At 42.0% G+C, this 11,124-nt stretch overlaps 1 protein-coding gene across 3 annotated transcripts in view; it reads left to right on the top strand.

Moving 5' to 3' along the window:
• The first annotated feature begins 1,596 nt into the window (after positions 1-1,596).
• Positions 1,597-11,124, top strand: part of TMEM63A (transmembrane protein 63A) — a 35,776-nt gene continuing 26,248 nt past the window's right edge. For 2 of the 3 annotated variants that reach the window (XM_027911413.1, XM_027911415.1), the window contains exons 1-7: positions 1,681-1,723; positions 2,502-2,838; positions 3,542-3,738; positions 5,948-6,027; positions 7,569-7,632; positions 9,024-9,061; positions 10,207-10,349. In XM_027911413.1, coding sequence (XP_027767214.1) covers positions 3,553-3,738; positions 5,948-6,027; positions 7,569-7,632; positions 9,024-9,061; positions 10,207-10,349 — 511 coding nt within the window. In that variant the 5' untranslated portion in view covers positions 1,681-1,723; positions 2,502-2,838; positions 3,542-3,552. Of the gene's footprint in view, positions 1,619-1,680; positions 1,724-2,501; positions 2,839-3,541; positions 3,739-5,947; positions 6,028-7,568; positions 7,633-9,023; positions 9,062-10,206; positions 10,350-11,124 lie in introns of those variants that run through there. The other variant, XM_027911414.1, reaches the window with a different exon arrangement.

Genomic DNA, 11,124 nt, shown 5'->3' on the forward strand with positions numbered 1-11,124 from the left:
CAAAGACAAAGGATGAAGACAGAGGGGGATGAGGATGGTTTGCAATGCTGGGTATCAAATGCCTGTTGAGGGAACACCAAAATAAAGAGTAGAGGAGACGTGGGCAGCAGGACCTGCTGTACAGTGTTTCTGAGCTGTTGCCTGGAAGCAATTAACCCCTGTAAAGGATAAGATGTCCTTGTGGATGCCTGAGAATTGGTCTCATCCCAGTTCTGTCATAGACTAATTAACTTAAACTCCCTAGGTCATGGGTTTTTTTGCAAATTACAACATTTGAACGGAATGTCTATCTTCAAAGCTTTGTGGACACAAGGGGCTTTACATATTTCATGGAACATATTACTACAACTAGTGTATTTCAGAGTTGCCCATCAAAAGAGGTGTGGCCAGCAGGTCAAGAGAAATGATTCTCCCCCTGTATTCTGCCGTTATGAGACCCCACTTGGAGTGCTGCATCCAGCTCCAGGGTCCCAGCACCAGAAAGACGTGAACCTATTGGAACAGGGCCAGAGGAGGGCCAGGAAAGAAGGCTGAGGCACCTCTCCTATGAAGACAGGCTGAGAGAGCTGGGATTATTCAGCCTGGAAGAGGCTCTGTGAAGACCTTATAGCACCTTCCAGTACCTAAAGAGGACCAAGAAGAAAACTGGAGAGGGACTTTTTATATGAGCAGGTAGTAATAGGACAAGGGGGAATGGCCTTAAAGTGAAAGAGAATATGTTTAGACTAGATATTAGGAAGAAATTCTTTATTGTGAGGGTGGTGAGGCACTAGAACAGGTCACCCAGAGAAGCTGTAGACACCTCATCCCTGGAAATGTTCGAGGATGGGCTGGATGGGGCTCTGAGCAATCTGGTCTTGTGGAAGGTGTCCCTGCTCATTGCAGGCGGGTTGGAATAGATGTTCCTTCCAACCTAAACTATTCCATGACTGTGTGATCGTACTGTGTGGCCTGCTCCACTTGAATCTGCATGCTTGCCCACTTTTTCAGATTTGGAATTGTGAAATCTCTCTGGAAATCTCTTTTTAATTTTTTTTTTTTGGGGGGGGGCTGGGGTTTGAGGGCGAGGTAGGGTGGTACAGCGGGCAGGGGCTTATAAAATGCTCTATTTGTTTCTGGTTTTAGGTACTCGAAGGTTTTACAAGGTCTTCCCGGAGCCCCTCCTTCTCCAGGCTGAACAGCAGCTTTCCCTGTTACGTGGGGTTATTTGGGGGTCCCCCTCCCCTGAGGGAGGCACTTGAGGGTCTAGGAGCAGAAAGCTGGAGAGGCGCAGGGGCAGCAATACTCCGACGGGAGCAGCCAGCGACCCTCCGGGCCGGGAAGGAGGGAGGGGGGGCAGCGGCGAGGCGAGAGCAGCGGGGACCGGGGGCAGTGAGGGCAGCGGGCCGTGAGGGCAGCAGGGAGTGAGGGCAGCAGGGAGTGAGGGCAGCAGGCACTGAGGGCAGCAGGGAGTGAGGGCAGCAGGCACTGAGGGCAGCAGGGAGTGAGGGCAGCAGGGAGTGAGGGCAGCGGGCACTGAGGGCAGCAGGCACTGAGGGCCGGTAAGCGCTGACAGCGGGCCCCGAGGGGCCCGGCCCAGCCACGCATGCGCGGATCGAGGGTGCTGTTGCCGGGGCTCGTAAGTTTGGGGCCGGTAGCGCCCGTGCGGTGACGGGACGGGACGGGAGGGGAAGAAGGGAAGGGAAGGGGAGGGGAAAGCAGAGGAGAGGCCGCCCCGGCGCAGGTAAGGGAGGGCGGGAGCGGCGCTGTGCGGGGCCGCGGGGACGGGACAGAACAGGAGGGCAGTTGGCAAAGCGAGCCGGGGGCCTCCGCAGATGGACCCCGGCCTTCGGCGGGCACGGGCCGCCCTCTTCCCGCGGTGGGGCTGAGCCAGCCCACCCTCCTCCTGGAGCTGAAGGACCGCTCCCTGCGCCAGTGGCGAGCCCGGGGCTTTCCAGTGTGCGTCCGGGGAAACCCGCCCCGGTTCCACGCCCTGCGGGAGCCAGGAACGCTGCCGGGGTCCCGGCCCAAAGCGGGAGCCGCTTTCCCGTGTCCGGACCCCCCTTGCTATTGTGCAGCCCCGCCCGTGGGAGGTCTTCCCCTGCCCTTTGTCTTCCCGGCCGCTGGCTTGCTTAAAAATAATGGCTTTCGAGAATTGGAAGCCGAGTTTGATAAGCCCTGATAAAGAGCCCGTGTGTTACTTACAGGCTCTGCCGTTGTGCTCATTTGCAAAGTCTCTTCGAAAATGCCTTCTCTTCCGTCAGAGCTAGGTTTCAGCCCTTAGAAAGCAAGGATAGAGTCACGGCACAACTTTTTTGGGGGATTTTTTTTTCCCTCCTTTTTTTTTTTTTTTTTTTTTTNTTAAATGTGATAAAACACATCAGTTGGGACAAAATTTCTTCCCTACCTTGTCGCACAGTCTAGCATTTAGTAAATACTGTTTTGAGAGGAGTATTCCATGCTGTTTTCCTGCTGTTTGAAAGGAGAATTTGTAGTTATTTGTATTCTTGTTTCGTTTTCAGCGTCCAGAATAGTGCTGTCGTCAGAGACGTGCATTCCTCTTACAGAGGCATGGTATCCCAAAAGTAGCGTCCCTGAACCTGTGTGATGAGGACCTACAGTATTTGATTTTGAAGCATTCAGTTTTTTCGGGGAGTGGTTTCCTTATGCATTTATCAGTCAGAATTGTGTTCTCCATGAGGTGCTGCATGGGAATCATCAAGTTAATAAGATCCAAAAGAAGAAATATTTGAAGTGAGAGGCCCCAAAATAAATAAGCAATTGCCCTCACTGTGATAAAAAGGCTTTTGTATCAATAGCCAAATCTTGTGTGTTCTTGTTACTACATTGTCTGAGCAGGTCAATTGACTAAAGTGAGGTAGATGACTGTTCTCTTAGAAATACTGTTGGTTCTTCTTGTTTGTGATATGCTGTAATTACTGTGTTGTTCTTTCAGCTGAATTATTTTGAGAAAGAAAACTCACACAGTATTTCAAGAACAGAGAGGAGCATATGTATTTGTGTAGTAGTTCTTTTCTGTGGAATAAGTGGCAAATTTGTCAATAATCTCAAGGTTTTGACATTTGAATACAAAGTTCACAAGCTGGTCTGTTCACAAAATGCTCATCAACTAGGAACAAAATCTTTAAACTGCTGTTGTTGGAATATCTGATGCCCTATGTGTGGTTCCCAGAATCAGAATTCATGCTGAAATAAGTAGTTGAATGTTACAGATTAAATAACAGAGAAGGTTTTTTGGGGGTGGAAGTCTTCTGTAGTCTTCCTCAGATGTCTATAGAGGATGTGGTTTGTTAGATGTCTGGAATTCTTGACTGGGCACTGCTGGTAACTGAACCTGCCAGTTATTGCAAAATATTTTACATGTGAAGGGGAAAGATTGTCAGACACCTTCTCTTCTGAAGTAATTTCGTGCTTGGTTTTTCCTGCACTTGTTATACTTGTAATAGTAGTACATCTCACAAGTACCAATCAGGCTTTTCACAAGGTTGTTTCACCTTTTCATGTTTTTTCTTTTTCTTTTCTTTTTTTTTTTTTTTTAAAGGGAAAGACAAAATGAACCCTTTCTTTTTTCTGGGTTTTGGACGTTCTCATCTGGTCCACTTCCGGAATAGAAGTCAGCTTTTCAACGGAACGAATGAAACCTACTGCTACAGCACTGCCCAGGGCAGCACGGTGCTCCAAGGAGTAACTTTTGGCGGAATCCCGACTGTCCTCCTGCTTGACGTAACCTTCTTTTTTGTAAGCATACTTTCTGTTTCTTGCATTGAAAATGCTTCTGGCTTTTTCAAAAGTTAAAGTTTTCAGAATTCTCTTATTTATCAGGTTGGGATTTGTTTCTGAGAATCTTCAGAATAAGGAATGAGCTATGGCCATCCTGGGAACATCAGAGCGCTTTTGAGTGTTGATTAATTTTTGCATACAGGTGGGGTGACAGTGTTACTGTATGTTGGATGGATAGATGTAGGGAGATGCACAACATCTTTATGTGGAGTCATGGTGAGCTTTGTGGTGGTAGCTTGAATTTCTATGTTTTATCTTAACTGCAAGAACATTTGGGTTTAAGTACCGGGTACCTTTCCAGGAAGGGGACACCATTGCTAACTTGACCGTTGTTCAAAAGGCAATACAATTTGGAAAATCATTTCACCAACTTTTTTAAAATTAGATTTCATGGAGCTATTGAGGAAGTAGTGTACTAATCAGCTCAATTCTGACAAAAGACAGGATAGGATTAATTGCTGTCTGGGAGCTCCAGGACAGGCCTGAGACTGCAATAAAACTTACGGTTATTTCTGTAAGTTTGGTCTAGGTGGTCTTCAGCCACCAGAAACAGGGCTGCAGACCTGCTGCAAAGTGGCCTGATAAATGTGTTCATGGTAGTAAAATCAGCCTAAAAGGATGGGTGGTAAAATGAGACTAAAAGGGTGACATAGTTCCTGAGTTCTAGAAAACTCCTGTAAAGAAACTTAACGTATCTGTGTAAGGTTGGAGATGGTAGTTCTGTAGGAATGTAGAGGGTGTTCCTAAAAGTTACATAGTGGGATTCTTTGTATTGATTTAGTGTATGCAGCATGCTACCATAAATGCATTTTCTGAGGATGTACATTATTTACAGCTCTCTGTGCCTGATGGAACAGCATTTAATAAGATTTAATTGAAGTGTTTGGAGGGACTTTTTTTTTTTAAAGCTGTGGCTGAATTTTAAGACACCAAGTTTCAGCTTTAGAGTTCCTTGCTGTTAAACTCTGCCCTCCAACAGCATTAGGTAGAGAGTTCTAGACAGTGTAGAAGATTCCAAGTACTGCAATTTATGTAGCAACTCCTATATTCTTATTTTCATGACACATTTAATGCAGATCCCTTTAGTAACTGTCAACTGATGGATTTCTGAAGTAGGCTGATTTCCAGAGGAAGTGAGTTTTATATTTTGCATTGTCTTTCCATTTTTGTCTGGCAGTCTCTCCTCATCACTGTAGAATACTGTAGCCAATTTCAGCCAAAGTTGTCAAAGAGTCTAGAGAACTTTCCTGCTTGCATCAAGTTTAATGGCCAAAGGAATATAATTAATCTTTCCTGTTGGTGAAAGGCTCTCATAAGAAGGTTATATTCATTGTGAAATGTGGAAATTAGCTGTGTAATCTTGATACCTAGATAATCCTGACATGTGTCCTGGCTGGCCAGCTGGTATTTGATCCCAGTAAGTTACACCACTAACACCACTTTCTAGCCAAACAGGTATGGGATGTAGGAAGAACTGGAAGGTGAGGGCATATGCTACATATGCATAGAAAACAGGCTTTGTTACTTCAGCTTCATTGCTTTGTATAGAGCAACTTCTTTCTTTAAATAAAGGAAAAAAAGAAATGTATCTATGAAATACATAATGATGGGTTTTTTCTCCTTGTTTTTTTAGTCTCTTTCAAAAATTGAAAATATGAGAGGAGATTAAAAAATACATTGCAGAGATCAAATATAAGTTTCTGGGGTTTGAGGGTTATAATAAGATATTACTTAGGATAAAAATAATTTTTACACTTGGGAAAATATTTGAGCTTCCTTCAACCTGTTTACGTCGCTGCTTGAAAATCAAGTAAAATTGCAAGTCTCCCATCATAGTTCTGGTCATTAAGTAATGAATAATAGCAAAAGTGCATGCATGAAAGTTTTTACTTCTTCTCAAGTACTACTTGCTACTTTTCCTGTCACAAACCTTCATGAACTTGCAGCTCAGAACTAGTTTTGCATGCAGTTCTCCTCCTTTTTAAATTAGAACAGGAAAGCAGATGTCCTGATCCTTTGGTCCCAGACAGGTTGGTCTATAGCATGGCCACCATTAGGTTGGCTGGAATGTGATATTTGATTTAGGAACATTTTTTGATAGTCCTTAAAATAATTATTATGAAATAGGAAAAATAAATATTCAAAAGTGTTTCTTTTTATTTTCTAGATTTTAATATTACTGTTTTCCATTATAAGAAAGAGATTCTGGGACTATGGCCGTGTTGCTCTGGTGTCAGAAGTTGAAAGGTAAAAAGGCTATTCAATCAGATTGATTTGTTGAAACCATTTGGGGAATGTGGAAGTAAGTACAGTAAGTGGCTTAAAATAAGTGCATGTGTATCAGTTAGATATGTTTGTAATCACATGCTTGTAATCACATGTTTGTTAAAAATGTCCTCACTCTGCTTTGTGTGAAACACATCCCACTCACAGAGTTAGTTTGTGGTTTCAGTCAGAAGTTGTGTGTTGTTTGCCATTGTCATGAATTTCATTCTGCCTTTGTGAGTTAAGGAAGTGGAGGTAAGAAAATGAGCTGCATGTCTGCCAGCACGCTGTACATTGATGTTTGCAGTGTGTTTCTGTGATAGAAGGACTCTAACTGTTTTGTTTATTTTGGCTCAAGTCTTATATCTTCCCAGAGCTCCCTGTGCAGCCTGTGCCATAAAATTTCTGAAGGATTAAAAAATAAAAATATATCACTGCAAGTTTCTGAAATTCTTCACTGATTTTTAGTAATACTACAAGCGAGGTTTTGACTATTATTTTTTTAAGTTTTTTTTTTCCTACAGGCTGATTTGTTGTGATGTTTAAAAGCTAAGCTACCTATGAAGTAGGTGAACTTTAATAGTGAGCTTCTTCCTGGTATTACTGGTGTAATCAAGTTGTGGTAACTTCACAACTGAGCAACAGCAGAGAACTCAAAGCCTGCTTTTAGGTGTAATCCATGTACAGTTGTGAAATGTAGCTGACGTAAAATAAGATGGGCAATAACTGAGAAGGCTTTAATCCAGATAGCTTGGGCAGCAAGCATGAAGGTGCTCTGGCATAGGCTTCCATGTGGACTGTGGAGGCCCTTGAGCAGTCAGACACCCAGGAGCCTGTGTTATTGTCCCTGCTGGACTGTGACCTGAGCCAGCCGGTCAAAATTATAGATATACCTGTGAATGCACTCCCATTTTAACATGTGTTGTCCTGTAATTATGGAAGCATCATAATTGCAACATTTGATCCTTTCTTTTTAGCAACAAACTGAAAACAGGTACTCTGCTATTTTTGAGGGCTACAGAGTCTTTAAATGTTTCTGGCGTTGCTATAGAACTCTTTGTGTGAGGAGGTGGCCTTGCAGGTGAGGGATTTAATTGGGAGCAGCAATTCTGACTAGTGGCTATACAATGGAGCAAGAAAGGTGGAGGAAAAAGAGGTAATGTGTTGTAATGAGGAAAGTCTGAACAGGAAGCCAGCTTACAGATTTGATCCTTGCTAGGCTCCCAAACTTGTGTTGCACTCTCATACTTTACTGCAGTTTTAATATCCTCATAAAATGTTTTCTTTCTAGTTCGGCTATGTGCTCTCATGTCAGGAGCTCACATGTCCTCCCTTTTCAACATGAGACGTACACAGGTTTCTATAATTAGGCATATGCCACAAGCTGAAAACCACAGCTTTCATAAGTGAAAAAGTGGGTTTGTACTCCTTCCCTAGTTACTTCAGAATTCTTAAAATGGAAATAATTCTGCAGAATCAACTGCTATTAAAGATACTTAAAAGCATCATTTAATGTGTTTTAGTGAATCAAGATACAGCCGGTTGTCAACATCTTCATCTGTACCTGAAGACCTTGAATATGATAGGGTAAGCATTCCAGAGTTTTGATAATACTTCTTAGTGGAATATGCTCTAATTTGCCATTCCGTGTAGCCCACTGAGCCAGTCATTAAACTGGAAGATCATTCATATGTAAAAATCAATAAAACATTGTTCACTGTGTTTTTATAGAACTGTACATAATCTGTTTCCTGACAAAATATTGCCATGTCATTACCACTATCTTGTGTTGTTGTTGTTTTTAAGTTTTTTTGTTTTAAGTTAGAGTGGAACTATATGTTACAGTTTTAAAGGGGGAGGGGAGAAAGAAAAAAAGCTAGTAAATAACTTGTACTTAGATAAGAGTTTAAAACACTGTGTTCACATTGCAGATAATCCCTAGTTGCTCTTGATAGTAAATTGTTTTCCTCACAAAGTTGAGAAAACTGGATGTGAATGTGAGGCTAATAATAGTGGTCTGTACTCTTAATAATCAAACTGATTTGGAGTGGAAGATAATTTTTTGACTAAACTTTTAATTGCTTCCCTCCATGGCCTTTCTGGAGTCATTGAACTGGTACATCTCTTTGATTTCATGTTGCAGCTTCAGAATGTACCACACAAGAGTTGTCCAGTGGTGGTAGCCTACATTTTAACATTTTATACATTCATCAACTTAATATCTAGCCTTGCAACTAATTATTTGTGCATGCATCAAAAGCATACTAGTGTTTGATCAAGATTGCTCTGCTATTTTTGTAGTTTTCTTCATCTTTTTAAAACCCTAAAGCAACCTTAGCTGTTGAATAAAATGTGTCTATTTAGTTGAATAATGTTCACTAGAAAGAAGAGGCCTTTTGAGAGGGAAGGTTTTTTTGTCACACTGGAACATTCAATGTGCTCTCTGCTGTCCAGTTTCATAGGAGGATTTGTAAACCTAGATAAGAAGCCTTTCGGTTAAAGTAATCACAGCCTTGTTTCTAATTGCCATTTAACTGATTAACTTGTATTCGACTCTCATGGGAGCTTATCCTTGAAATTGGAGAGTCTCTGGAAATGATTTTGGAAAAATCATCACCTCTCCTGCTCCAAAACAAACCATTAAAAAAAATTCTTTAGAAGCCTCAATCTTAACTTGTGTTCATTGGGATTTGGGCAGGCTTGTATAAATTTAAGAAGCCCAAGTGATAAGTGTGAAACTAATTAAAAAAAACCAACTCTTAAATACTCTCTGAAGACAGACACATTAAATACCTTGTGAAAAGTATGTTGAGTATTAGGTATTTTTCTGTATGTGTCTAAATGATGGTTTCAGAGCAACAGACTACCAGCTTTTTAGGGAAGAGGTTGGTTTAATAGAAACTTTTCTCTTTATTATACAGATTAGAGACTCTATTTTTTGTATGTTAGCTCCTAAAAACTTCTTTCTTTATTTATAGGGATTTTGTTCTTGGATAACAGCTGCTTTTCGAATGCAGTAAGTATATGAAACAAATAGTCAGCTATGGTTTGCTTTGATCTTTTTTAATTTAAAAGGTGATTTTCATTCAAAAATTCCAGGGTTTTTTTTACTTAGATAGACAGCATTTAATACAAGCACTTATACAGGTGCCTCTGGTCAGGTGAAAAAAGAAAGTGAAAACAAGGTCAACTTATGGGAATACTTTTTCAGGATATAGTTGTCCTGCTAGCAGCCCAGAGACTTCCTGATTTTGGGACAGTGGGTGAACCTAAGTGAATCTATGGCATTTATATAGATTCAGAGCTAGTAATTATGCTCTAGACTTTTCCTCTTTGAAGAGTACCTTGTGGGTGTTCCCCTCTTTGAAGCCCCAGGGCCCCAGGCAGGAAACAGGATTTCCCTGCAGGGGTTTCTATGGCGAACTGGTCATTTATTTGGGGATGGGTTGACTAACTAGGAAAAGTCCATCCCACTGTTTCCCAGAAACTGAGTGTTAGAGATGTGATATTCATTCTCTGTATCTCTTGGATCTTAGTTGATCATGGTTTAAAAAATTCGTTTAGAGTTTGGGTATATTTAAATAACAAAGAGATGGGGATTAAACCTGTCTTTCTCCATATTTACTAGTTCAGTTCCTTTCTTTTCCTTCCTCTCCTATTTTAATGGTTGACTCTGCTGACAATGGAGAGATGGTGAGAGTTAATTCCAAAGCCTATTATATCTTCTGTTAACTGAGTGTCGTAAGGGTAAGGTGATTCTGTTGTAATATTCCTCATGGGGAGCTTTTACTGAGATGAGTGAATACTGTCACAGCATGATCTTAAATTCTGAGAGCTAGACTTGTGACTATCATAAGACAAGAGGTCACAGAAAATTACTTTGTCCTCTTTTAGTCTGATAAAAAAAGAATTTGTATTCATATTTGCTTCCAGATTACTTCCTTCGATCTTAATTCCCTTGTGTTAGTTTTTACATGGTGATACACGAGAAAAAGATACTTCTGGAACCTGAAATTATGGATGAAAGACACAGCCATGTTGAAAACCAATAGGGACTGATGGGGATGTCACTGGGTAGACTGAGAATTTAGTGTGTGGATGTATAAACCACCCCCAAAGAGACTAAGTAGCCTGACCACGATTATTCTGTCTGTGATGCAGCGATGACGAGATTCACGAGAGATGTGGTGAAGATGCCATTCACTACCTTGCTTTCCAGCGCCACATCATCTGCCTGTTGATTGCTGTCAGCATTTTGTCTGTGTGTGTGATATTACCTGTCAACCTGTCAGGTGATCTCCTTGGTAAGAATTTTTTTTTTTGGTATTCTGAGAAGAGTTTTATATTTTTATGTCATTGTAAAAGCTTTTAGGATTTTTGTGGTTTTTTTTAGTTTGGTAAACTTTATAAGGTGGTGGGGTTTTTTCCCCCCTATAGTGGGTTGACCCTGGCTGGATGCCAGGCACCCACCAAAACCACTATCACTCACCTCCACAAGTGGACAGGGGAGAGAAAATACAGTGAAATAAGGGCTTGGAGAGATAGAATCATAGAATAGATTGGGTTGGAAAAGACCTCCAAGATCATCAAGTCCAACCCCTGATCCAACTCCAATTACTATATCATGGCACTAAGGGCCACATCCAATCTCTGCTTAAAAACCTCCAGGGATGGTGAATCCACCGCCTCTCTGGGTAGGCTGTTCCAATGCCTGATTACCCTCTCCGTAAAGAATTTCTTCCTAACATCTAACCTAAACCTCCCCTGGCAGAGTTTGAGCCCATGTCCCCTTGTCCTATTGTTGGTTGCCTGGGAGAAGAGACCAACCCCCACCTGGCTATAACCTCCCTTCAGGTAGCTGAAGAGAGTGATGAGGTCACCTCTAAGCCTTCTCTTCTCCAGACTAAACAACCCCAGCTCCCTCAGCCTTTCCTCATAGGACTTGTGCTCAAGTCCCTTCACCAACCTCGTTGCTCTTCTCTGGACCCGCTTCAGCACCTCAATATCCTTCCTGAACTGAGGGGCCCAGAGCTGAACACAATACTCAAGGTGTGGCCTCACCAGTGCTGAGTACAGGGG

The sequence above is a fragment of the Empidonax traillii genome, unplaced genomic scaffold (genome assembly GCF_003031625.1).
Source record: "Empidonax traillii isolate 1590-97213 ecotype Southwest subspecies unplaced genomic scaffold, ASM303162v1 scaffold31:size1920502, whole genome shotgun sequence".
NCBI lineage: Eukaryota > Metazoa > Chordata > Aves > Passeriformes > Tyrannidae > Empidonax > Empidonax traillii.